At 45.1% G+C, this 25,104-nt stretch overlaps 1 protein-coding gene across 5 annotated transcripts; it reads left to right on the forward strand.

The window, feature by feature from the left end:
- Positions 1-351: 351 nt before the first annotated feature.
- On the forward strand, positions 352-25,057 carry Rnf214 (ring finger protein 214). Of its 5 annotated transcripts, none has more exons than XM_042683028.1 (16): positions 1,124-1,176; positions 2,568-2,668; positions 3,905-4,041; positions 6,204-6,714; positions 7,801-7,860; positions 12,959-13,099; positions 14,266-14,405; positions 18,824-18,920; positions 19,076-19,164; positions 20,211-20,301; positions 20,501-20,599; positions 21,012-21,388; positions 21,481-21,613; positions 21,814-21,918; positions 22,206-22,301; positions 23,134-25,057. In XM_042683028.1, exons 4-16 carry the CDS (start codon positions 6,262-6,264, stop codon positions 23,197-23,199), a joined length of 1,947 nt encoding a protein of 648 aa, XP_042538962.1. In that variant the 5' UTR covers positions 1,124-1,176; positions 2,568-2,668; positions 3,905-4,041; positions 6,204-6,261; the 3' UTR covers positions 23,200-25,057. The 5 variants fall into 5 exon arrangements, with proteins under 5 accessions (XP_042538960.1, XP_042538961.1, XP_042538958.1 ...); XM_042683029.1 differs by having other exon boundaries at positions 3,905-4,028; XM_042683026.1 differs by lacking the exons at positions 1,124-1,176; positions 3,905-4,041 and adding an exon at positions 352-386.
- The last annotated feature ends 47 nt before the right edge of the window (positions 25,058-25,104 follow it).

The raw sequence follows: 25,104 nt of genomic DNA on the forward strand, positions 1-25,104 counted from the left end.
GGGCAGCCCGCTTCGCCTCGTGGCTCTGTCTTCTCCGTCCGATCGCCATGCCCTCCCCGGAGGGGCTCCGGCCTCCCGCTCGGTCACCGAACTCCCGGTGACCTGGCGTCCCCGCTTCCCCCGGAGCCCGGACCCTCGGATCTCCCGGGATCTCGTCTGGCATCCCGGCCGGGAGGGGTGGGGTGGGGTGTCGAGGCAGTGCCCGCTGTCGCCGCCAGGGGGCGCCGTCGGGGGCGGCGCGCGGCCGCCGCGGCCTCTCCTGAAGCCACCCGGGCCCCGCCCCCTCCGCTCGTGCCGCCGGAAGTGGGCGGTGTCACGCGCGCGGGCCGTGCTCGACCCCTCCCCCCGCGGCCGGCCGCCCCCTCCCCCCGCTCCGCCCGCCTCAGGTGCGTCCTCGAGGGGCGCGGCGCGGGAGGTGTGTGCGGGGCGGCGCGCCGGGCGCGGGGGTGCTGCGGCGGGGAGGCGGGGGGGGGGGGGGGGGGGCGTGTTGGGGCCGAGGCGACGGGGGCCGAGGCGGGGGTCGCGGGGGAGCGTGGAGGGGCTGCGGGGCCTGAGGCGGGGGTCGCGGGGGAGCGTGGAGGGGCTGCGGGGCCTGAGGCGGGGGTCGCCGTGGGGGCGTGGAGGGGCTGCGGGGCCTGAGGTGGGGGTCGCGGGGGAGCGTGGAGGGGCTGCGGGGCCTGAGGCGGGGGTCGCCGTGGGGGCCTGAGGCGGGGGTCGCGGGGGAGCGTGGGGGGCTGCGGGGCCTGAGGCGGGGGTCGCGGTGGGGGCTCGAGGCGGGGGGTCGAGGGGAGCGTGGGGGGGCTGCGGGGCCTGAGGCGGGGGTCGGGAGGGGGCGGGGAGCCTGGCCCACGGGCGCGTGGGAGCGGAGGGCGGGCGAGGCGGGGGTCCGTGGAGGGTGGTCGCGACCCCCGGCGCAGGCCGGCCCCATTGTCCCCGGCTGTCCCCGCGCCGCGGGTTCCGCTGCCCCCTCCCCCTCCCCCTTCCCCCGCGCCCTTCCCCGGGCCGCGGGATTGCGGGGCGCGCCGGGGTCCCCGCCGGCCGTGCTCAGCCCCCCGCGCCTCGCCCGCGGCCGTGTAGCCTGTGACCCTTGTCCTGTGGCTTTGTGGATGGGGCACCGGTGACCCCCGAGACTGGACTGTCGAGGCAGAATGTTTGCCTCTGTGAGAGCAGCAAATGGTGATTTTTGTTTTGCGGGGAGTGGGGGGGGGGGGGAGTTGTCGCGGGGCGGGGCGGCGTCGTTTCTGGGTTTTGTGTAAAGAGGGAAACTGAGGCTGTCTTCAGGGTTGAGCCAGCCACGTCTCCCTGCCTGCTCTGTGCGTCTTTCAAGGTTGAGGGTTTACCTGTGATGCTATCAAAATAACCACGGAATCCAGCCCCGCTCCCAAGGCTGTTTTGTGTTTTGTTTTTTTAGGGTTTTGCTTTTTTTTTTCTCCATCTCACCATAGAGAGTTATGGGTTTGTCTTGCAGCAGAAAGGATGATCTTTTGATTTAATAATAATAAAGCTGCCTGGGTTCCCTTATCATATGTTTTTAGCTTCTCAGTTTTCTGCTAGGTTACCAAGTCTCATCCTTTTTTGCACCACTGTGTTAGCCCAGAAGAGCCTGTACTTTGCTCAGGCTGTGGGCATCATTACATAGATGGATAAAAGACACTGGGGATTGCTCAATATGGTATTGCTTGTTCTCGCAAAAAACCTTCGAAAAACTTCACTTAAATTAATGGAAAATGCCTTGAATGTAACAGCCACAAAGTGACGTAAGGCATAAGACTTTATTGATACTGGATCAACAGTTCTTCATTTATAAATGGTAGTAGACATGGTAGATACGTGGGCTGTTTGGAAGATTCTCACCAATTATTGTCTATTTTTTGTGCTTGTACCAGGGCTTGACCTCAAGGCCTGGGTGCTTTCCCTCAGCTTTTTAACTCAAGTGCTCTACCATATGAGTCACACCTCCACATCTGTTATTTTTAAACTGGAGATAAGAGTTTATGGACTTTCCTGCCTTGGCTGGCTTTAAACCAAGATCTTCAGATCTCAGCCTTCTGAATACTAGGAATACAGGCATTCTCCACAAGCTCCCAGCAAAAATCTATTTTAACTGATTGTATTTCTGCCAAAAGAGAAACAAAAGCTTTGCACAGACTCCTATTTAAAAAGAAAGATGGACTTCTGAGGCTCGGTGCTCCCCAGGACTTAATTGTGTGCAGTAGCTCCTTTAATACTGTCTCTTATTAAATGAATTTTTTTGGGGGGGTCCAGTCGTGGGGCCTGAACTCTGGGCCTGGGCGCTGTCCCTCAGCTCTTTAGCTCAAGGCTAGCGCGCTACCAGTTGAGCCACAGCGCCACTTCTGGCTTTTTTCTTTTTGCTTATGAGGTGCTGAGGAATCGAACCCAGGGCCTCAGGCATGCAAGGCAAGCGCTCTACCACTGAGCCACCTTCCCAGCCCATGAATATTTCTTTGTAACTATTGGAAGAACTCTGTTGTGTGGATGTTGGTTGGGGGGGGGTTGATAAGTTTATTAAACTTTTGAAACTTGTACCCTGTCATTTGTTTCTGAAGGTACAGGGCACCATGGCGGCTTCTGAGGTAGCTGGACTTGGGGCCAATGCCCCTAGTCCTCCAGAATCCAAATCAGATGAAGGGCTCCCTGATGCTCTAAGGTAATGTGTGGGTCATGACTCTGTAGCTCATTCTACCTCTTCGTGGTTTTGTGGTTGTAACTGCACTGTAGTAGATTGAGTTTTGTTGTTTTGGTGCTGAGCCTGAGGCTTGAACTCAGGGTCTGGGTGCTGTTCCTTAGCTTTTTCACTCAGCCACAATTGTCACTTGAGCCACAATTCTACTTCTGGCTTTTTTTTTTTTTTTTTTTTTTTTTGCCGGTCGTGGGGCCTGAACTCTCGGCCTGGGCACTGTCCCTCAGCTCTTCAACTTAAGGCTAGCACTCTACCACTTGAGCCACAGTGCCACTTCTGGCTTTTTCTCCTTATGTGGTGCTGAGGAATCTAACCAAGGGCCTTATGCATGCAAGGCAAGCTCTCTACCACTGAGCACCTTCCCAGCCCCTGGCTTTTTTTTTTTTTTTTTTTAGTAGTTTATTGGAGATGAGAGTTTCCTGCTGGAGCTGGTCCTCAGATCTCAGCCTCCTGAGTAACTAGGCTTACAGGCATGAGCCACAGCACTTGGCTTAGATTAAGCTTAAAGGAAGGGATTGCTTAGCTTTGTAATTCTCGTACCCAATGCAGCCTCTGATGTTCAGCAGGCATGCTATGTATTTATTGGATAAAGCTGTCAGACTATAACCATCAGTCCATCAAAATATTTCCTCTCTAACATAGACTTCATTTAACCATAGGTTTATTTATCAAATTCATACTCATTATATAGTTAGATATATGTACATTTTTACTTATATGATCTATTGCTTAATGTATGCATTTTGTTCTGTGTGTGTGTGTGTGTGTGTGTGTGTGTGTATGTATGTGTGCGTGCGTGCGGGCATGTGCCTGCCTGTGTGAGGCTGTACTATACGTACGTTTTTACTTATATGGTCTTTTGCTTAATGTGTGCATTTTGTTCTGTGTGTGTGTGTGTGTGTGTGTGTATGTGTGTGTGTGTGTGCGCGCGTGCCTGCCTGCCTGCCTGCCTGCCTGCCTGTGTGAGGCTGTACTGGGGCTTGAACTCAGGACTGGGGAGCCTTTTTAAAAATTTTTTTAAATGCTGGTACTTCTATCATTCCAGTTATAGCCCCACTTCCAGCTTTTTGGTGGCTAATTAGAGATAGGAATTTCATGGATTTATCTGCTGGTCTGACTTTAAATAAGCTACCCCCCTTAACTGTGTAGCTAGGATTACAGGTGTGAGCCACCAGTGCCCAGCAGTTGTTTTATTTTGAACAGATACTGTTAAGGAAAGAAGTACGTTGACCTGCAGCCTCAATCAGTGCTACAACGTGGAGAGAAAAGAAATTTAACGTGGATTAAACTCCTGAGTGAAAGACTTTTGTCAATGTTGGGTATCATTGTAAATATCACTTGTAAATATCATTTTAAAAATCTCTTTAAAAAATCAATGCTTTGTCTGGGTGAGAAGCTCTGTGGAGAGGATGCCTAGAGAATGTGCAAGTTCTGGGTCTGAGCCCTCAGCTGGGGAGCAGGAAGGGAAGGCAGTATACTGTCTGTGATAAACAACAAAGCGATCATCCCAATGTTAAATCTTTCTATTACTTGCTGTCTAGGATACATTTTCTATTGACAACTTCTGTTTGGATTCAGAATGGTGCTTTTGACAGCCTGAGGTGATGCTCTGCTCTGGAAAACTGTTGAGTTATGAAATTAATTGTGGTCAAAAATTTGTATAATGGGTCTGAAGGACAATTACTTTTATGAATTATGAAAATAAAAACAGTATTCCTAGCCAGGTGCCAGTTGTTCACATTTGTAACCCTTGCTACTCAGGAGACTCAGATCTGAGGATGGCAGTTGGAAGCCTGCCTGAGCAGGGAAGTCTGTGAGATTCTTGTCTCCAATTAAGCACCAAAAAAAGCCAGAAGTGGAGCTGTGCTCCAGTGGTAGGTAGAGCATTAGCCTCAGAGACAGTGCCCAGGCCCTGAGCTCAAGCTCCAGGATTGGTACCCCCAAAAGCAAAAAATAACCCCCCAAACCCAACAGTATTTGTAAGTTAATATTCACAAATATTTGTAAATAAATTCTTTTTTTTTTTTTTTTTTTTTTTTGGGTCTGGTTGTGGGGCCTGAACTCTGGGCCTGGGCGCTGTTCCTCAGCTCTTCAGCTCAAGGCTAGCGCTCTACCACTTGAGCCACAGTGCCACTTCCGGCTTTTTTCTTTTTGCTTATGTGGTGCTGAGGAATCGAACCCAGGGCCTCAGGCATGCAAGGCAAGCGCTCTGCTACTGAGCCACCTTCCCAGCCCCTGTAAATAAATTCTTATGATCAGACATTGACTAGCATCATTTTGTTTTTATTAGTTTGCTCCAAAGTTCTTCAAATTGGCCCTCAAAATTTCTTTGGGTCTTCAGGGTCATTTATGTTGAGATAGTTCCTATAGACTGTCACCCACCGAGCTAGATTCCCTGCTTATGAGATGAAGATTATTGGATAGAAACATCTTCGTTCTGGTGATTGAGAGGGTTTATGTAGACCAGTTGTATTCATCTGTGAAAAGTTAGTTCATTCTCTAGTTAATCTTTGTTAACATTGGGAGAAAAGAGAAACCTTTTTTTTGTGGTGCTAGTAATAGAACTCAATGCCTCGTGCATACAGGCAGCCATTCCACTGAACTGCACCCCCCAGCCCAGAAAGGTTTCACCTTATATATTATATATAAAAATAAAAAAATTGTTATTATAAAAGTGGTGTGCAGAGGGGGTTAAAGTTATGTAAGTTGGGCTGGGAACGTGGCTTAGTAGTAGAGTGCTTGCATGCAGGAAACCCTGGGTTCGATTCCTCAGTACCACCTAAACAGAAAAAGCTGAAAGTGGAGCTGTAGCTCAAGTGGTAGAGTGCTAGCCTTGAGCAAAAACAGCTCAGGGACAGTGCCCAGGCCCTGAGTTCAAGCTCTAAGACTGGCGAAAAAAAAGTTACATGGAAGTGGTGCTGTGGCTCAAGTGGTAGAGCACTAGCCTAGAGCTGAAGAGCTGAGGGACAGCACCCAGGCCCAGAGTTCAGGCCCCACCACTGACAAAAAAAAAAAAGTTACATAAGTCAGGTAAAGAGTACATTTCCTTTTGGACAATGGCATCTCTTCCTCACTCATTTTTTCCCTCCTGTCCCCACCCACAGTTGTATAGTTCATTTTATTTTCGTTTTAAATTTTTATTTAATTGATTTGTTTTTGTCAGTCATGGGGCTTGAACTCTGGGCCTAGGTGCTGTCCCTGAGCTCTTCACCTTAAGGTGAGTGTTCTACCACTTGAGCCACAGTACCACTTCTGATTTTCTGGTGATTATTTGGAGATAAGCGTCTCACAGACTTTCCTGCCCAGTCTGGCTTTGAACCATGATCCTCAGATTGTTACTATAAAGGTGATATACAGAGGAGGTCAGTTACATAAGTTACATAAGTCAGGAAAGGAGTACATTTCCTTTTGGACAGTTCATCCCTTCCCTTGCTCTCTCTGTTTTTCCCGCCTGTCCCCACCACAAGTTGTATAATTCATTTTCATATTGTGTTTTTGACAGCCCCAAAGACCCTCCACAGAAGCAGAAGAACTCGCCTCCATCAACTGTAAATAGCCACATGATAATGAAGGAGAATAACAGAAATGTACGTGTGGATCACCCCGAGCAGAATCCTGGTTCATCAGCGGGTGACCCTGCAGCGGCACACCAGGAGGCTTTAGGAGAGAACTTGGTAGCCACAGCCCTTTGTCTTTCTGGCAGTGGCTCTCAGTCTGATTTGAAGGACTTGGCCACCACAGCAGGAGAGGAAGGAGACATGAGCCTCCAGGAGAGCTTCCATCCGGTCACTCGGTCTCTTAAGGCAGGGTGCCATACAAAGCAGCTTGCCTCCAGGAATTGTTCAGAAGAGAAATCCCCACAAGCCTCCATCCTAAAAGAAGCTAGCAGAGACACAGGCTTGGATTTCCGATCTGGAGTGCCTCCAGCAAATGGGGTTGAAGGAGTCCAAGTGGAGCCGGAGGATGATCAGGACAGCTCTTCCCTGAAGCTTTCTCAGAACATCGCTGTGCAGGTTGAACATCAAGTTTCCACTACTAGAATGGAATTGGGCTGGGGGGAACATTGCGGGCAGGCAACACTTCTGCATATTTGTGGAGAACTGTACTGTCCTGTTTCATGCTAGCAGCCATCATGCTGCTTTCATACATTTGCCATACAGGGACTTGATTCTAGCGTAGAAATAAGTCACTAGCCAGTATCAGTTCTTACAGCAGTCAAAATTTCATGAGCTCTGAGAATAAGTGGTATATAGGTCCCTGTCATAAGCATTCCTATGTCCGATCTTTATCCTCACATGTTAATTCCATAACCTACCTCTTAGTACAGTGTGTCATGCCTTCTAATTGCAGAGCCCTGTCATAGGAAGATCTATGGGCACAGTAGTTGTCGGGGATAGCTAAGTGTTGTTCTTGATTAGTTTTTTTGTCGGTGGTCTTGGAGCTTGAACTCAGGGCCTGGGCACTGTCCCTGAGCTCTTCATCTTAAGGTGAACGCTCTACCACTTGTGCCACAGCGCCACTTCGGTTTTCTGGTGGTTAATTGGAGATGAGTCTTACAGACTTTCTTACCCAGGTTGGCTTTGAACCGTGATCCTCAGATCTCAGCCTCCTGAATAGCTAGGATTATAGGCGTGAGCCACCAGCACCTGGCTCTTGATTAGGCTTTCTTGTGAGCTGAATGATTGGTACAAATGTAGATATTGGTGTCCATTTGCCAGAACTGCCTTGCTTCACTTACAGTGAAGTTGGTAAAGTATCTTAGTTGTTTGAGGCAAATTTTTAAATGAAAATATGGAATAAGCCAGGCACCGGTGGCTCACGGCTGTAATCTTAGGTACTTAGGAGGCTGAGATCTGAGGATTAGATCGCAATTAGAAGCTGGCCCATGCAGAGAATCCCCATGAAACTTATCTCCAATTAACCACTCAAAACCTGGAAGTGGTGCTGGGGTTCACAGTGGTGTAGAGCACTAGTCTTGAGCAAAAGAGCTCAGAGACAGTGCCCAGTCCCTGAGTTCAAGCCTCACAACTGAAAAAAAAAAAGTATAGAATAATTCTGTCTCTTCTAAAGTTCTGAATGTACTATTTTTTCCTTTATAGACTGACTTTAAGACGACGGATTCAGAGGTAAACACAGATCAAGATATTGAAAAGAATTTGGTAAGTGAAGTGTCATTGTTATTATCAAAGTTGGAAAATGTGTAGGAACCACCCAGGTGCTGGTTGCCTGTAATCCTTGCTCCTCATGAGGCTGAGATCTGAGAACTGGTTCGAAGCCAGCTCAGGCAGAAAAGTCCATGAGACTCTTATCTCTAATAAACCACTCAGAAAAAGCCAGAAATAGCCGTGGCTCAAGTGGTAGAGCTCTAGCCTTGAGCACAGAGAGCTCAGGGACAGTACCCAGACCCTGAGTTCAAGCTCCAGGACTGTCCCCTCCCCCTAAAAATCTCTTATGGATGGTCCACTTCTACTTGCTGACTCCAGAAACTTAGGCTTCCTCCCTCCCACAGACATCCACTACCCCGCATCCCTCCCACGGATGCCCATTACCCCGCATCCCTCCCATAGATGCCTACTACTCCCGCATCTGTCCCATGGATGCCCACTATCCCACATCCCTCCCACAGACACCCACTATCCCACATCCCTCCCATAGATACTCACCACCTCACATCCCTCCCACAGACGCCCACCATCCCTCATTCCTCCCTCAGACGCCCACCACCCTGCATTCCTCCCACAGACGCCCACCAACCCACATCCCTCCCACAGAGACCCACTCTCCATCTAGTCTGAGCCTTGCAGTGGAACATCTACGCAGGTTTTTACCATTCTTTTCATGTGTACTTTTTCTTTCCAGTCTTTTATCCTGTCGTCCTGGTATATTCCACCTCACATGTCCCATTTTGTCAGTGTTTTGTTTTTTTATACCAGTCCTGGGACTTGAACTCAAGGCCTGGGTATTGGCCCTGAGCTGCTTTTGCTCAAGGATAGCACTCTAACTTGTTTTTTTGGGAGTGGTTTATTATTATTTTATTTTTTATTTTTTATATTTTTGTTGGTTGTGGGGCTTGAATGCTGGGCCTGGGCACTGTCCCTGAGCTCTTCAGCTCAAGGCTAGCTCGCTACCACTTGAGCCACAGTGCCCACTTCTAGCTTTTTGTGTTTATGTGGTGCTGAGGAATCAAACCCAGGGCCTCATGCATGCAAGGCAAGTGCTCTACCACTGAGCCACCTTCCCAGCCCCTTGGGAGTAGTTTATTAAAGATAAAGAGTCCCATGGACTTTTCCTGCTCAGGTGGGTGTTAAGCTTGATGGCAGTATAAGAAATGTGGGTTCTGTTTAGCTCCTTTTTTTTCCTTTGGTAATACTGGAGTTTGAACTGAGAGCCTCACACTTTCTAGGCAAACATTCTATCATTTGAGTCACACCCCAATCCTTTTATATTTTTAGGGTAGGATCTTATTTAGGTCAAGCTAGAACCCTGGACTCTTTATCCTTCTGCCTCTATCTCATAAGTGTCACAGGCCTGTGCCATGACACTGTTTATATTCTTCTTCTGTTCCTTTCTCCATCCCTCTCTTTCTTTCTTGAAAGCACTTTACCAATCAGCTATATCCCTAGACTTGTTTATTTTCTCCCCTTTTCATATATTTAAGGTCATCAGCCAACTACTTGCAATTCAAACTGTTACTTCTGGTACTAGGAACAAAATAACAGTGGATTAAGTGATTTACTGTATGCCTTTAGTGTGTCTATTCCTGTGTGCTAATAGTATGTGCTATTCTGTATGTGCTAATAGACTTCTTTCCATGATGTGAACACTTTTCCCCTTCTCGTCTGCTGTTTAAGCATGTATCATGGACAAGGGAGGTACCATGAGACAAAGGGAAAGTTGTGGTTAAAAGGAAAAGAATCCTCTTAACTACTGGTTTGAGTGACTGCCTCTCAAACTTTAACTTTTCTTAAGTGCAGGTCCTCTTTCAGAATCTTGAAATCTGTGAATACTTATTCAGTAAAATAAACACGTGCACCTGTATATACATGCATGCATGCACACACACGCACCCCTACATGAAACTGAGAGATCCCAAGGGCTGTCTACAGACTCCAGATTGAGAATTCCTGCAGAGATATGAGCTAAGGAAACAGCTGTGTGGGTAGCCGTAGTCACATTTCAGAGCGTGGACTAAAGACTAGTTTATCCCAAAGCTAAATCATCTTGAGGGCCTATTTTTTATGGTCATGATATGGTAAGTTTTTCCATATTCTGGAAACTTCCTTTTCTTTGAAAATAGTAATCTGCTGATGAACGAACTTGGTTTAATGGTCTCAGTTTAAACCTCTCCACAGGTTGCCTTATGCTATGTATGTGTGGTTGTATTTTGTTTTTTGTTTTTTTTTGTTTTTTTGTGGTGCTGGAAATTGAACCCAGGTCTTTGGTTACACTAGGCAAGTGCTGTGCCAATGAGCCACTCCCAGACCTACTATTTTGTTAATGACATTTTTACTGTAACACAGCCACGCCCATTGGTTTACAGGGTCTTTCCAACTGTAACAACTGAATGGGCTGGTTACACCAAGGGCACTGAGCCCACAGAAGCCAAAATATTTCCTATTTGACACTTTACGGAAAACACTTGGTAACCCTTGCTCTGAAAGATAAGAGGAAGCGATAGTTTGTCAGATCTACTGAAGAGGTCTAGGGACCTGATCTTAAGACTGAGTGAATGCAAGGCCCTGGGCTTCATACACAGCACTAAACAACAAACACAAATAAAGAACAACAACAAAAAAAGACAGGCAATGGCTGTCCAGTAGATGAGTTTGGCTCAGCCTTGCTTTAGAATAGTGTCATAGCCGGGCGCCAGTGGCTCACCCCTGTAATCCTAGCTACTCAGGAGGCTGAGATCTGAGGATCGCGGTTCAAAGCCAGCCCGGGCAGAAAAGTTCATGAGACTCTTATCTCCAATAAACCCCACCCCCACCCCCCCCACCCCAGAAAACCGGAAGTGGCGCAGTGGCTAAAGCGGTAGAGCGCTCGCCTTGAGCTGAAGAGCACAGGGACAGTGCCCAAGCCCAGAGTTCAAGCCCCATGACCGACAAAAAATAAATAAATAAATAAATAAAAATAAAATAGAATAGTGTCGTGTAATAGGACTTTCTGCTGAGATGGGAATGGTTTTCTCTCCTTCCTTCCTTCCTTCCTTTCTTTCTTTCTTTCTTTGTTTCTTTCTCTTTCTTTCTTTCTTTTCTTTCTTTCTTTCTTTCTTTTTTGTTGGTTGTGGGCCTGAACTCTGGTCCTTGGTGCTGTCCCTGAGCTCTTCAGCTCAAGGCTAGTGCTGTACCACTTGAGCCACAGCGCCGCTTCCGGCTTTTTCTGCTTAAGTGGTACTGAGGAATTGAACCCAGGGCCTCATGCGTGCAATGCAAGTACTTCACCACTGAGCCACCTTCCCAGCTCTGGGGATGGTTTTCATCTGTGCTGTTGGGGATGGTACTCGCTAGTCAAATGTGTCTTTTGAACACTTAAAGTGGGGCTACTGAGGCCTGGGTTTTTTTTTTAATCGTATTTAATTTCTTTTTTTTTTTTTTTTTTTAATTTTATTTGAGAACATACTGTACAGAGGGGTTACAATTACATGGGCAGGATAATGCATACATTTCTTACCAAGCATTGCAGCCTCCTCCTTTGTTTACCCTTCACCTCCCTTCCCAGCCTCCCCCCTCCCCCCACCCAATCCTTCCCCCCCTCCCCCCCCCCCACACCGACATTGTAAAGCTCGTTTTTGACATGACATTTTGTACTTCTCATTGTTGCAACAGGTCCACCTGAATCCTTAAACGACTTGTTTGTCCCCATCTCCTCCACAAGTTATACTGACATCAAATATAGTGAAAGCGGGGGTTACACTGTGGGGGAGGGACATACAAAGCAACAAAGAAATAATCTTATAAATGCGTTAGAAACACATGCATGAAAGAAAAAAAAAACATTAAAATACATATTTAAGGGATCGTTTTCCTAACATCACATTATCTGACCTTTTCCGCTTGACTCATACATATACTAGATATTGCATATAAGGGAAACCATGGGACCTATGTTTCTTTGGGCCTGGCTTGCTTCACTTAATATAATTTTTTCCAAGCCTTTCCATTTCCTAACAAATGGGGCAATGTCATTCTTTCTGATGGAGGCATAGAATTCCATTGTGTATATATACCACATTTTCTTGATCCATTCATCTACTGAGGGGCATCTGGGTAATCGTATTTAATTTCAAGATAGATAGCTACATACGGTTAGTGCAGTGATAGAATTCTTTATAATGTTTTGTTTGCTTGTTTGGTATGTGGGGGGGGGGGGGGGCTGGGAAGGTGGCCCAGTGGTAGAGCGCTTGCCTTGCATGCCTGAGGCCCTGGGTTCGATTCCTCAGCACTACATATGCAAAAAGAAAAAAAGTAGTGCAAAAAGAAAAAAAAGCCAGAAGTAGCGCTGTGGCTCAAGTGGTAGAGCACTAGCCTTGAGCTGAAGAGCTGAGGGACAGTGCCCAGGCCCAGAGTTCAGGCCCCACGACTGGACTCCTCCCATCCCCCACCCCCCCCGCCCCCCCCAAAAAAAAGATATGTGTGTGTGTGTTCATGTGTACTTGTCTGCACCTATATGTGACTAGGGTAGAGCTTGAACTCAGGGCCTGGGCCCTGTTCTTCCTTAAACATTGTTTTTTTATTTTTTTTTATGTATTTATTTTTTTTTGGTCAGTCTTGGGACTTGAATTTTGGGCCTGGGTGCTGTCCCTGCGCTCTTCAGCTCAAGGCGAGCGCTCTGCCACTTGAGCCACAGTACCACTTCCAGTTTTCTAGTGGTGTATTGGAGATCAGAGTCTCATGTACTTTCCTGCCCTGGCTGGCTTTGAACTGTGATCCTCAGATCTCAGCCTCCTGAGTAGCTAGGATACAGGCGTGAGCTACCGGTACCCGGCTCTTCCTTAGCTTTTACTCATACTGGCACTCTACCACTTCAGCCACAGCTCCTCTTCTGGCTTTTTGTTGGTTAATTAGAGATAAGAGCCTCGTGAACTTTCCTGCTCAGCCTAGTTTTGAACTGCAGACCTCAGATCTCAGCCTCCTGAGTAGCTAGGATTATAGATTTGAGCCACTGGTGTCCAGCTCTTTATAACATTCTTGACAGCCACTGGGTTGTTATTTCTTGTTATTAAATTGGGAATTAGCTTTTCTTGTGCTTTTCCAACAGGACAAAATGATGACAGAGAGAACTCTGTTGAAGGAACGTTACCAGGAAGTCCTGGACAAGCAGAGACAGGTGGAGAATCAGCTCCAAGTGCAACTAAAACAACTGCAGCAAAGGAGAGAGGAAGAAATGAAGAATCACCAGGTATTTTGCTTATATTTAAATTGTTCATCTGAGGATATAACTCAGACCATTGGTTTGATTCCTAGTACTGCAAAGGAGAAAAAGAAAAAAAATCAAATAAAAATTAAGTTGTCAGTGAATAATATCAGACTTTTAGTATGTTTCTGAGTCACTAGAAAAAGAAAATCAGTATTTACTTTTTTTTTTTAAGTGTGTCATGGGACTTGAACTCAGGGCCTATCTCTAAGTTTTTTCACTCAAGGCTAACACCCTACTACTTTGAGGCACAGTGCCACTTTGGTTTTCTGGTGGTTAATTGGAGATGAGATTCTCACAGACTTTTCTGCCTGGGCTGGCTTTGAACCACAATCCTCAGATCTCAGCCTCCTGAGTAGCTAAGATTGTGTGAACCACTAGCACAAAGCCCATATGTGTTTTATATACACCCAGCTCAGTATTTACTTCTTAATGATTGTTGTTGCTGCTGTTGTATGGGACAGAGTCTAGCTGTGTGGCACAAGCTAGGCTTGAACTCTCCTGCTTTAAGCTCTTGAGTACCAAATTAGGCATGTACCATCATGCCCAGCTTAAGGATACAAAGAAGCTTTGAGGGGCCTCTTGTTTAAACTCTTACTTCTATTTTGTTCATATAGAAAAAAGTGGTTTATTTAATATGCTTTAAGTTAACTACCTGGGAAATACTTGTTTACTCTCCTGTCTCACATGTAAAAATTATAGCTCCAAGTGGATTAAAAATCCACCTATAAAAACAAAAAAAATTAGAATATTTAAAACTTCACATTGTAAGGGGTCATTTTAAGCAAGGCAGAAATCTCAGAAATTATAAATAAAGATCCATTATATAGTAAGTTGTCATGGGCGAGGTAAAGTGAACTTCAAATGTGGTAAGAATATGATTTGTGAATGACCTGTTGGAAAGGTTACTCATAATTAGTATTGTCAGGCCCAGGCCTATAATTCCAGCGCTCATAAGACAGGCGGGAGGATTGAGAGTTTGAGGCCAGCCTGGGCTACATAGTGAATTTAAGGCCTAACATGTGTAAGGCCTTGTGTTTGAACCCTTGCATCACAAAAAAAAAAAAAGTAGGGGGAGAGAAAAAGATTTTCAGATCAGAAGAACAAATTTGTTTCCTTCTTTTGTGTGACTGTAATTGTTTGGGCTATAGGAGATACTGAAGGCTATTCAGGATGTGACCATAAAGCGGGAAGAAACAAAGAAGAAAATAGAGAAAGAAAAAAAGGAGTTTTTGCAGAAGGAGCAGGATCTGAAAGCTGAAATTGAGAAGCTTTGTGAGAAAGGCAGAAGGTAATGTAATGCTACTGTTAAGAATGAAACCCTTACGCACACGTGTGTACACATATGCATAATGGACCAGTCCCACTTGTATGTTTCACTATTTATCCTAGGCTGGAATGGAACTTGTGGCTCTCTTAAATCAGCCTCCCCAGTGTAGAGATTACAAGGGTATGCCACCAGGCTAGTTTCTCTTCTTTTCTTTTTCTTTTCTGTGTTTGGTGCTTTGTTTGTTTGTTTGTTGTTTGTAGTGTCAGTACTGAAGTTTGAATCAGGGCCTGGGCACTATCCCATAGCTTTTCTGTGGAAGGCTGGCACTATACCACTAGAGCCCCAGCTTTTTGGTGGTTAATTGGAGATGAGAGTTTCATGGACTTTCTGTTTATGCTGGTTTTGAACTGTGGTCCTCTGGTATCAGACTCCTGAATAACTAGGATTATAGGCATGAGCTATCAATGCCCAGCTAATTTCTTTTCTTTCAATGTATTTGTAGTTATAAAACAAACACCCAAGTAAAATTTCCCCAGTGACTTGGCATTCTCAACACCTTATGTCATAAGAAATGTTTCAAGGATAGTGCCGTTGGCTCACGCCTGTAATCCTACTACTCAGGAGGCTGAGCTCTGAAGATCAAGGTTCAAAGACAGCCTGGGCAGGAAAGTCTGTGAGACTTACCTCCAGTTAATCACCAAAAAGCCAGAAGTGAAGTTGTAGCTCAAGTGGTAGAGTGCTAGCTTTGACTGAAAAAGCTCAGGGACAGCACTCAGGTCCTGAGTGCAAGCCCCCACAAATGGCATACAAAAAAGTTTCAACTGTTTTCATAATGCTGTCTATACACATATACACTCTCTCTCTGTTTGCAGAAGCTGGGGGAGGAATATAATAGAGTACAATACATGCATCTATAGAATGATCACAACCAAATCTCTTTGTGCTACTAATGTATGCTAATAAAAATAGTATTAAAGGACTGGGAAGGTAGCTCAGTGGTAGAGCGCTTGCCTTGCATGCATGAGGCCCTGGGTTCGATTCCCCAGCACCACATAAGCAAAAAGTAAAAAACTGGAAGTGGCTCTGTGGCTCAAGTGGTAGAGCGCTACCCTTGAGCTGAAGAGCTGAGGGACAGCACCCAGGCCCAGAGTTCAGGCCCCACGACCGGACCCAAAAAAAAAAAAAAAGTATTAAAAATTATAGCATTAAATTGTTGAGTTCTAAATAGGATCAAAATTTTGAGCCAGCTAAGGTGGCATCCTGTAATTCTATGGAAGTAGAGATTTGGAGGCTCAGATTCAAGGCTAGCCTGGTCAAAAAGTCCATGAGACCCCCATTTCAACAAATAAAACCTGGGCTTGGTACACACCTGTCATCCTAGCTATGCAGGAAGCAAAAAGAGGAGAATCACAGTTCAGGTTAGCCCAGGCAAAAATGTAAGACGGAATTGGACAAAGAACTCATATAACTAGGTGTGTGGATCAAACAGCAAAGCACCTGCCTAGCAAGGGCAAGTCCCTGAGTTTTAACTCCAGTACTCAAAACAAAACAATTTGATTGGCATTTAGCACTATTTCACTTGCTTTATAACCTGAGATTTCTTTTTTTTTTTTTTGTTGGCCGTGGGGCTTGAACTCTGGGCCTGAGCGCTGTCCCTCAGCTCTTCAGCTCAAGGCGAGCACTCTACCACTTAAGCTACAGTGCCACTTCCGGTTTTCTGGTGGTTTATTGGAGATAGGAGTCTCACGGTCTCTCCTGCCCGGGCTGGCTTTGAACCTCGATCCTCAGATCTCAGCCTCCTGAGTAGCTAGGATTACAGGCGTGAGCCACCAGCGCCCGGCAACCTGAGATTTCTTAAATGTTTTTTATTGTAAAAATACTGTACAGAGGGGTTCCAATTACTCTGTTTTTCCCCTACCATCACCCCCCCAACAAAACCTGAGTTTTTAAAACAAGCTTAGGCCATGAGAATATTTTGACTGATTATAAGATGTATGTTATTCAGCATCAAAAGCAATTTTACCTTTTTTTTTTTTTGCCAGTCCTGGGGCTTGAACTCAGCTTCTGGGCTCTGTCCCTGAGCCTCTCTGTGCTCAAGGCTAGCACTCTACCACTTGAGCCATTGCACCATTTCCAGCTTTTTGTGTTTATGTGGTACTAAGGAATAGATCCCAGGGCTTCATGCATGTTAGGCAAGCACTCTTATCACTAAGCCATGCTCCCAGCCCACCAAAAGCAATTTTAGAAATAACATTGTAAGTTATTCCTGAGAGAATCATCTGGGTACTGCAGGAAGAGCCAGGTGAGCATAGAATTTGGTCAGATTCTCGGATTCCCAGATTTCTTACAATAAGCTGCTTGGAAATTAGCTTTGAATATTGTATTGATTTTACTCAAATTCACTAACATGCACTTTTATTTATTGAGAAAATTTTGGCTTCTGCAAATGTGTGAGAGAGGGCGAAGTTACAAGTAGTAAGCTACTTGCTGAATCAGTATTCAAGTCTTGAGAGAAGTAACTGGAAGCTTCTATGAGAACATGGGGGAGAAAGCCTATAGGGCACTCACTTGTTCTGTTGAGAATCTAGTCTCACATTGTGTGGTGGAGATGAGTCAGTCATTCATGGTGACCATTTTCCCAGCAGTGTTGTAGAGTACTGCAGAGCAGTACACTGTGCAAGCATTGACAGTGATCTGATCAGCAACTGGCCCTACAGCAACATTGGTCGCTGCTTTGTTTTCATGGTCCTTGTGGCAAGGATGATGCATATTTCCATATTTGTACATGTGGCAGCTTAACAGATCTCCTAAAGAGTAGGCACTGGGGAGGTGGGCTTAGTGATTTGATTTTTGTTGACATATACTTTTGTGGGGCTTGAGCTCAGGCCCTAGGTGCTTTTTTGCTCAAGTCTAGTGTTCTACCACTTTGAGCCACAGTGTTACATGCAGTTTTCTGGTACTTAATTGGAGATAAGCATCTCATGGATTCTCCTATCTGTGCTGGGTTCAAATCGTAATCCTTAGATCTCAACCTCTTCAGTAGCTAGGATTTACAGGCGTTAGCTACTGGCAGCCAGCTTGATGTGTATTTTTTTTTTCCCTCTGGTTGAATAACTATAAATGGTGATTGATAACAGTTTTGTTGCTTGTATTGTTTTGGTATTGAAGAACTTGTGTTGTTTGTTACTATTTGTGCCAGTCTTAAGGTTTGAACCTCAAGGCTTGGACACTATCCTTTAGCTTTTTTTTTTTTTCGGGGGGGGGGGGGGTCCAGTCGTGGAGCCTGAACTCTGGGCCTGAGTGCTGTCCCTCAACTCTTCAGCTCAAGGCTAGCGCTCTACCACTTAAGCCACAGTGCCACTTCCGGCTTTTTTCTTTTTGCTTATGTGGTGCTGAGGAATCGAACCCAGGGCCTCGAGCATGCAAGGCAAGCGCTCTACCACTGAGCCACCTTAGCCCTCCCTTAGCTTTTTTACTCAAGGTTAGTGCTGTACCACTTGAACTACAGCTCTGCTTCCAGCTTTTTGGTGGTCAATGGGAGATAAGGCTGGGCATAATTCTTAGATTTCAGCTTCCTGAGTAGCTAAGATCACAGATGTGAGCCACCAGCACCTGACTAGTTCATGTATTTTATGTCCAAAAAAAAATCTTAAGTCACCTTCTAGATCATTCATTGTTTTAATCTTCACCTGCACTCAGCCTGTTTTTTATTTCTTTTTTTTTTTTTAACATTTTCAATTTTTTTTATTGTGAAAATACTGTACAGAGGGGTTACAATTATATGGGCAAGATAATGAGTACATTTCTTATCAAGCATTGTAGCCTCCTCCTTTGTTTCCCCTTCCCATCCCTTCCCATCCTCCCCCCACCCCCTACTCAATCTTCTTCCCCCTCCCCCCACCAAAGTTGTAAAGTTAGTTTTTGACGTAACGACTTGTACATCTCATTGTTGCAATGGGTCCACCTGTATCCCTGTTTAAATGATTTGTTTTTTCCCTTCCCCTCCACAAATTATACCAACATCTAATACAGTGAAAGCAGGGGTTATACCGTGGGGGAGGAACATACAAAGCAACAAAGAAATAATCTTATAAATGTGTTAGAAACAGAGCTGGGAAGGTGGCTCAGTGGTAGAGCGCTTGCCTTGCATGCATGAGGCCCTGGGTTCGATTCCTCAGCACCACATCAGCAAAAAGAAAAAAGCTGGAAGTGGCACTGTGGCTCAAGTGGTAGAGCACTAGCCTTGAGCTAAAGAGTTGAGGGACAGCGCCCAGGCCCAGAGTTCAGGCCCCACTACCGGACCCCCCCCCCAAAAAAAAAATATGTTAGAAACAATCGCATGAAAGAAAAACATTTGAATACATATCTTAGGGTTCATTTCCCTAACATCAACTTATCTGACCGTTTCTGCTTGATGTTTTTTATTTCTTATCCTACAGGGAAGTGTGGGAAATGGAACTGGATAGACTTAAGAATCAGGATGGTGAAATTAATCGTAACATTATGGAAGAGACAGAACGAGCCTGGAAGGCGGAGGTGAGAAAATCTGACATCTTAAAAACCTTGTTTTGGGGCTCCCAAATGGCATATGCTTTGGGTATAGTATTAAATAGCTGATAAGCTTTAACTATCTGGGTGTTCTGTGTGTATAAAATTAATGAGATGTATGTGTGTATGTGTGATTTCCTTAGATCTTATCACTAGAGAGCCGGAAAGAGTTGCTAGTATTGAAACTAGAAGAAGCAGAAAAAGAAGCAGAGCTACATCTTACTTACCTCAAGTAAGTACTTTCTCATTCTAAAACCTGTATTTTATTTTACTTGTTTTATTTTATTTTTTGTGGGTAGTAGGGCTTCAGCTCAGGGCCTGGGCACTGTCCCTGAGCTCTTTTTGTTCAAGGCTAATGCTCTACCACTTAAAGCCACAGTGCCACTTGACTCATTGTTTAGGTGTTTGAATCCCTAGGCCAGAAATCCTGGTACCTACCTTATCTTCATGAGAATTTTAAAGCCATTTCTATCTATGCAGTTATAATTGCTCAGTGATTATTCTACATTTCCTCATTCTTTCCTTTTAGAGTGGGTTTTTTTGTTTTTTGCCTTTATTTATTTTTGGTAGTACTAGGATTTGAACTCATTCAACTCCAGCTCTGCTTTCTTTTGGCTAGTTACTTTGAAGACAGAGTCTATTTCTGCCTCAGATGGTTTTCAGCCACTCTCCTCTACATCTCAGCCTCTTGAGTAGCTAGGATTACATGCCTAAACTACATTATCTCTATAGTATTGTACAGTACAGTTCAATTCAGTACAATATAATTCCATACAATACAGGCAGGGAGAGTGGTAGAGGTAGTGAGATTGATTTGAATACATTGAAATGTGTGGAAGGTAACAATGAAATCCCTGTTCCTCTGTATAACTAATGTAGGCTAATAACAAATTTTAAAAGAAAAAAATAAAGAGTTTAATGCTTTTTATTGTATTACTGTCACTTGAATAAATGCAATCTGTCAAGCTGTCAAAATAACAAAGGCTTTGGAGGTTTGAGTCTTATATAGCCACTTCTCCTTTTCCTGCTGTGGGATTTGGATAAGCCCTGGGGCATATTTTCAGGCAGACAACCCTCTCTCTGGTTAGTTCTCTCTCCACTATTTGCCTTAAAAGACAATAGAGTTTAATGAGACAGATGGCTTAGACTCCTAGGTTGCTCCTGCACCTGTTCCTACCTCTTCTCTCAAGGCCCATTACCCAGAAGCTCTTGCTGTCTCTCAGAACCAGGAATGGGATTTTCTTTAATTGCATAAATTCCTTTTGGATTTCTTAAAAGGTCAACTCCTCCAACACTGGAAACAGTTCGTTCCAAACAGGAGTGGGAAACAAGACTGAATGGAGTTCGGATGATGAAGAAGAATGTCCGTGTAAGTAAGTGTAGTAGCAGGTAGCTATTAGTCAGTGTTTGTTTGTTCTTCAGCTCTTCTGGCAGTAGGGAGGCAGTCTTTGTGTTACACTTTGGGCCTGCCTGCTGCTCAGGGTTTCTATGAGAGTGGATGTTGTGCTTCTTTAGAGTCTCACTCCATTCATAGTGAAGGATGATTCTTTCTTTTCCTTTTTGTCTAGGACCAATTTAATAGTCATATCCAGCTAGTGAGGAATGGAGCCAAGCTAAGCAGCCTTCCTCAAATCCCCACCCCCACTTTGCCTCCGCCCCCCTCAGAGGTAAGAGAACTGGCATTTGGGACTCCACTTTTCTGTGTTGGTGGCAGAGTCAGAGTCTTCTCCTTTTTCTTTTTTCTTCTTTCTTTTTTTTTTTTTTTGTCAGCCTGGGCACTGTCCCTGAGCTCTTTTGCTCAAGGATAGTGCTCTGCCACTTTGAGCTACAATGCCACTTCTGGTTTTTGAGTGGTTAATTGTTGATCTGAGTCTCATTGGGACTTTTCTGCCTAGGCTGACTTTGAATCATGAGTAGCTAGGTTACAGGCATGAGCCACTGGTGCCCTGCTACCTTTTTCTTTATTTATAAAGTTATTGGGTCTATTCCTGTTTAGTGTAAAGAGTTGCTTATTCATTTTTACTCTAGATTTCTAGACTTTGTTCTTATCTCTCTTGCCTTCCACTCTTTCCTCTGCAGACAGACTTCATGCTTCAAGTGTTTCAACCCAGTCCCTCCCTGGCTCCTCGGATGCCCTTCTCCATTGGGCAGGTCACAATGCCCATGGTTATGCCCAGTGCAGATCCTCGTTCCTTGTCTTTCCCAATCCTGAACCCTGCCCTGTCACAGTCCAACCAGCCTTCCCCACCCCTCCCTGGGTCCCATGGGAGAAATAGCCCTGGTCTGGGTTCCCTTGTCAGCCCCCACAGTCCACACATGCCCCCTGCCGCCTCCATCCCGCCTCCCCCAGGCTTGGGCGGTGTTAAGGCTTCTACTGAAACTCCCCGACCCCAACCAGTAGACAAACTGGAGAAGATCCTGGAGAAGCTGCTGACTCGGTTCCCACAGTGTAATAAGTAAGTCGATTTAAGGATTCATTCATAATTTTCATGACTGTTCCCCATGGATGTAGTGTGGGGTCTCCATCCTCAACTATTTTCTTTTTTAGGGCCCAGCTGACCAACATTCTTCAGCAGATCAAGACAGCACGCACCACCATGGCTGGCCTGACCATGGAGGAGCTGATCCAGCTGGTAGCTGCACGGCTGGCAGAGCATGAGCGGGCAGCAGCAAGTACTCAGGTAAGATGGGTAGCCTTGAAAGAACGGAGGTCACCTGAAAGGTGGAGAGGCAGACTCCAGAAAAGTTGGGATGGAAGAAGCATTATAGTTGGGCTTCTCTTCCACTTTCTTGCTTTGCTGGAGTTGGAAGGAAATTATGTCTTTCTGTTGCATGCTGTGTTACTCAGACTTCTCTTACTCTAGATTATTTTTACCCACAGCCACTTGGTCGGATCCGGGCCTTGTATCCTGCCCCATTGACCCAAATCAGTACCCCAATGTTCCTGCCTTCTGCCCAGGTTTCATATTCTGGAAGGTCTTCACAGGTAACACTCTTTTTCTCTGCACAGTAGGGTATGCAGCAGCTCAGAGTAAGGAAGGAGTTGGGGGTGCAGGAGCATGCAGGAGGAAACCATCACTAGCTGCATTGTTGGTAGCCCTCCTGGGAGTATACAAGTACTTCAGGCAAGAATCTGTATTTCGACTTTTCTTTCTTCTGGTGTAAGTCCCTTTTATCTACATGGAAACAACAGGTGTAGTTATGGGCATAAAGGCAAGTTGGACCCAGAGTTCCCTACCTTGTTGGCCAAACCATCACTTCTCTCTTCTGCAGGCTCCAGCCACTTGTAAGCTGTGTCTGATGTGCCAGAAACTTGTCCAGCCCAGTGAGCTGCACCCAATGGCGTGTACCCATGTATTGCACAAGGAGGTGGGTATTATGGACTCCTCATGGTCTACTCTTTTCCAACAGCTGAGATCATTTCTCTTGAGCATTTTACTCTTGAGCATTGGGTTGGTTCTCTCATCATTAACATCTGATCACGATGTTTTCAGTAAATTGTAGCTTGAGCATCAGCAGATACTAGCAGCCTACTGCAGCTAGTATCTGCTTCTTTCCATCCCAGTTCGTTAGGGCACTGGAAAACTGCCAGTAAGGTAGATCCTCAGGTCTAGTGGTTGTTTTAAATATACGTTGTCAGGAGAATTTGTTTAGCCGAGAGGAGCAGATAGGGAGCCTGAATATGAGATCAGCAGTTCCATTGACACAACAAGACATCTTCACTAACCCCCAGGTCGGTCCTGTTCTGTATATTGCTAGGCAGAGACAGTTTTCTCAGCAGCAAGGGCATTATTCCTTAATGATTTTGGTTTGTTCATTTTGTTTCTCCAAAAGGTAGAAACTGAACTGATACTTAAATTCTTGATAAAGCCCTGAATAAGGGTTGGGGATAAAGGGATATGAAGTGAAACTCATCTTAGGCCAAATGATCATAAAGAGGAGGCAAGCCACATTATTACTCCACAAAAAGCAGCCTCATGAGCACCCTGAGTGTTCCTAGTCCTTGAGAGAAGGATGTTTGCCTGCTGTAGAGATTCTTGGGGGTGGGGAGGTAAAGAGCCATTGAAATAGTCCGTCTAGTCTCCCCAGTCAGGACGCTTCAGCATTAGACCTTGTGAAGCTTAGCGGTCCTCTTTCTGTCCTTCCCTTCATCTTTCCAGATAAACCTGAGGTGTGTCTGTCTCTCTCTCTCTCTCTGCAGTGTATCAAATTCTGGGCCCAGACCAACACAAATGACACTTGTCCCTTTTGTCCAACTCTTAAATGACTGACCTGTCTGAGCAGGAAGAAGAGGAGAAACTGATGTGAGCAGGAAGCACGGGTTGGAGATTTCTAAAACTCTATATTTATACAGTGATATATACTCATGCCATGTACATTTTTATTCTATAGGTAATGTGTGTATAGAAAGTCTGTATTCAGATGTTCGTAAATGAAAATATGTATATAACGCAGAAATATTGTTTCCCCCTCATCTTGCAGTCCTTTTGGGGGAGGCAGATTGTAGAGAAGATGTTGTTTAGTTTGGCCTCAAAATTATGATATCCTGTTTTCAAATACATCTAGGAAGCTGCTGTCGCTCTAAGGCCATCCTGCTTTGGTTTGGCTCAGCCCCTAGTCCATTTTCTTAAGGCTCATGTGTGCAGATTTGCAGCCTGGTGCTCACCTGCTGTCCAACCAGATGCCTTGCTTGTGGAGAGCCTCTGGAAGCCTCAGTGTTGTAGCCGTTCCACTCTGAACAGATAAAATAAGACTCATGAAGGGAAAAATGTAATCCTAGTAGTTTGACTTCTCATTGAATATTTTACTGTGTTAATGCTCATTATTTATACATAGACATCAGGTTTACAGAATATTGTTTTACATCAACAAAATTCACAGTCCAAGAATAACAATATAACCAGGTCCCATTTTCCCCACAAGCTTCTGTCCACCCCATTTCCTGGGTAGTAATTAGCACAACCAACAGGTTTTTCCCAGGCTAAGCCATTCCTTTTGGTCACTGACTTGGCTTCCACTCAAGGTCTGAAAAATGCAGCCTTGCGAAGTCCTCACCCTTACCCATTCCTCTGGTCTGCTAGTCTGGCTAAACCCCCAACACCCCTCAAAGGTTAAGGCAGTTGGTTTACAACCAAGTTGTTGGGTGACCTTGGGTGAGCTCCTGACAGGCACTGGGGTGAGATGTCTGTGCAGTTACTTGCCAAATATTATCTTGGGATGCTGGGTTAATTTTTGGAGCAAGAAAGCTATGGGGGGTGGGAAGGGAGGGAGGAAGTAGAACGTGAGGGTATAGTATGTTTCCTGTCCTGGGAAAAATAGAAAACAAAGTGATGAAAAAGGGTGGTGTGGGACTTTATGGTTAATGTGGAACTGGGTCATTTTTCTACCTTTGCTTATTAAGCACTTCCATTTTTTAGGTTTTATACCTGGGAAGGCAATAGCTCTACTAGAGCTTTAAATCTTTTTCTTTTTATTGCTAGAGGGCATAGCTTTAGCTCCCTTCTCTTTTAGAATTAAACAAGTAACTATAAAGTGTTACTGGCTCCAGGGGAACAGTATCCCTGTTATTAGCAATCAAATTTTCCCATTCTGAGTCTTGGAAAAGTTCATTGGTTCTAGTAATATGTATCAGGGTAGCAAAGACTTCCTTTCAGATCCACCTAAATTCTCTGTTCTTGTTACCATATTTCTCTTTTGTCTCTCATCCTTGCCTGTTAGCTCACAGACAGATTTTCTTGCTCTTGCCTTATGTGTCCAGGTTTACTGACAAGCACCAGTCTAAAGAACTGGACTTCCCTGGCCTGCCTTGGCATCTTGTAGGGCAACTAGAATGGCCTCAGTACCAACTCTTTAGAGGTCAAATGATGTACTTCCTTTGCCTAATGAAATAATACTTTCTCCAGTTTGGAAAACAGGAGAAGTAAGAGGAACAGGAAAAGTAGCAAAATGGAAGATCAGTTCTTTTGTTCTTTTCATTTGGAGGATTCACTTTTTATTTTATAATCTTAGGTTTTTCTCTTCTTTCAACTTTTCACAGCCTTGAGTTACCTGTGTCTCCTGAAAATCCAGAAATTGGCATAAAGAATATTATTTCTTTCCCCATTACAACCTTTGAAGCTGAAAGAATAGAGAGAAAAAAATGAGAAAATGAGCTAAATAGGAGGGCAGAGCT

The sequence above is a fragment of the Dipodomys spectabilis genome, unplaced genomic scaffold (genome assembly GCF_019054845.1).
Source record: "Dipodomys spectabilis isolate Male_0828 unplaced genomic scaffold, ASM1905484v1 ptg000076l, whole genome shotgun sequence".
Lineage (NCBI taxonomy): Eukaryota > Metazoa > Chordata > Mammalia > Rodentia > Heteromyidae > Dipodomys > Dipodomys spectabilis.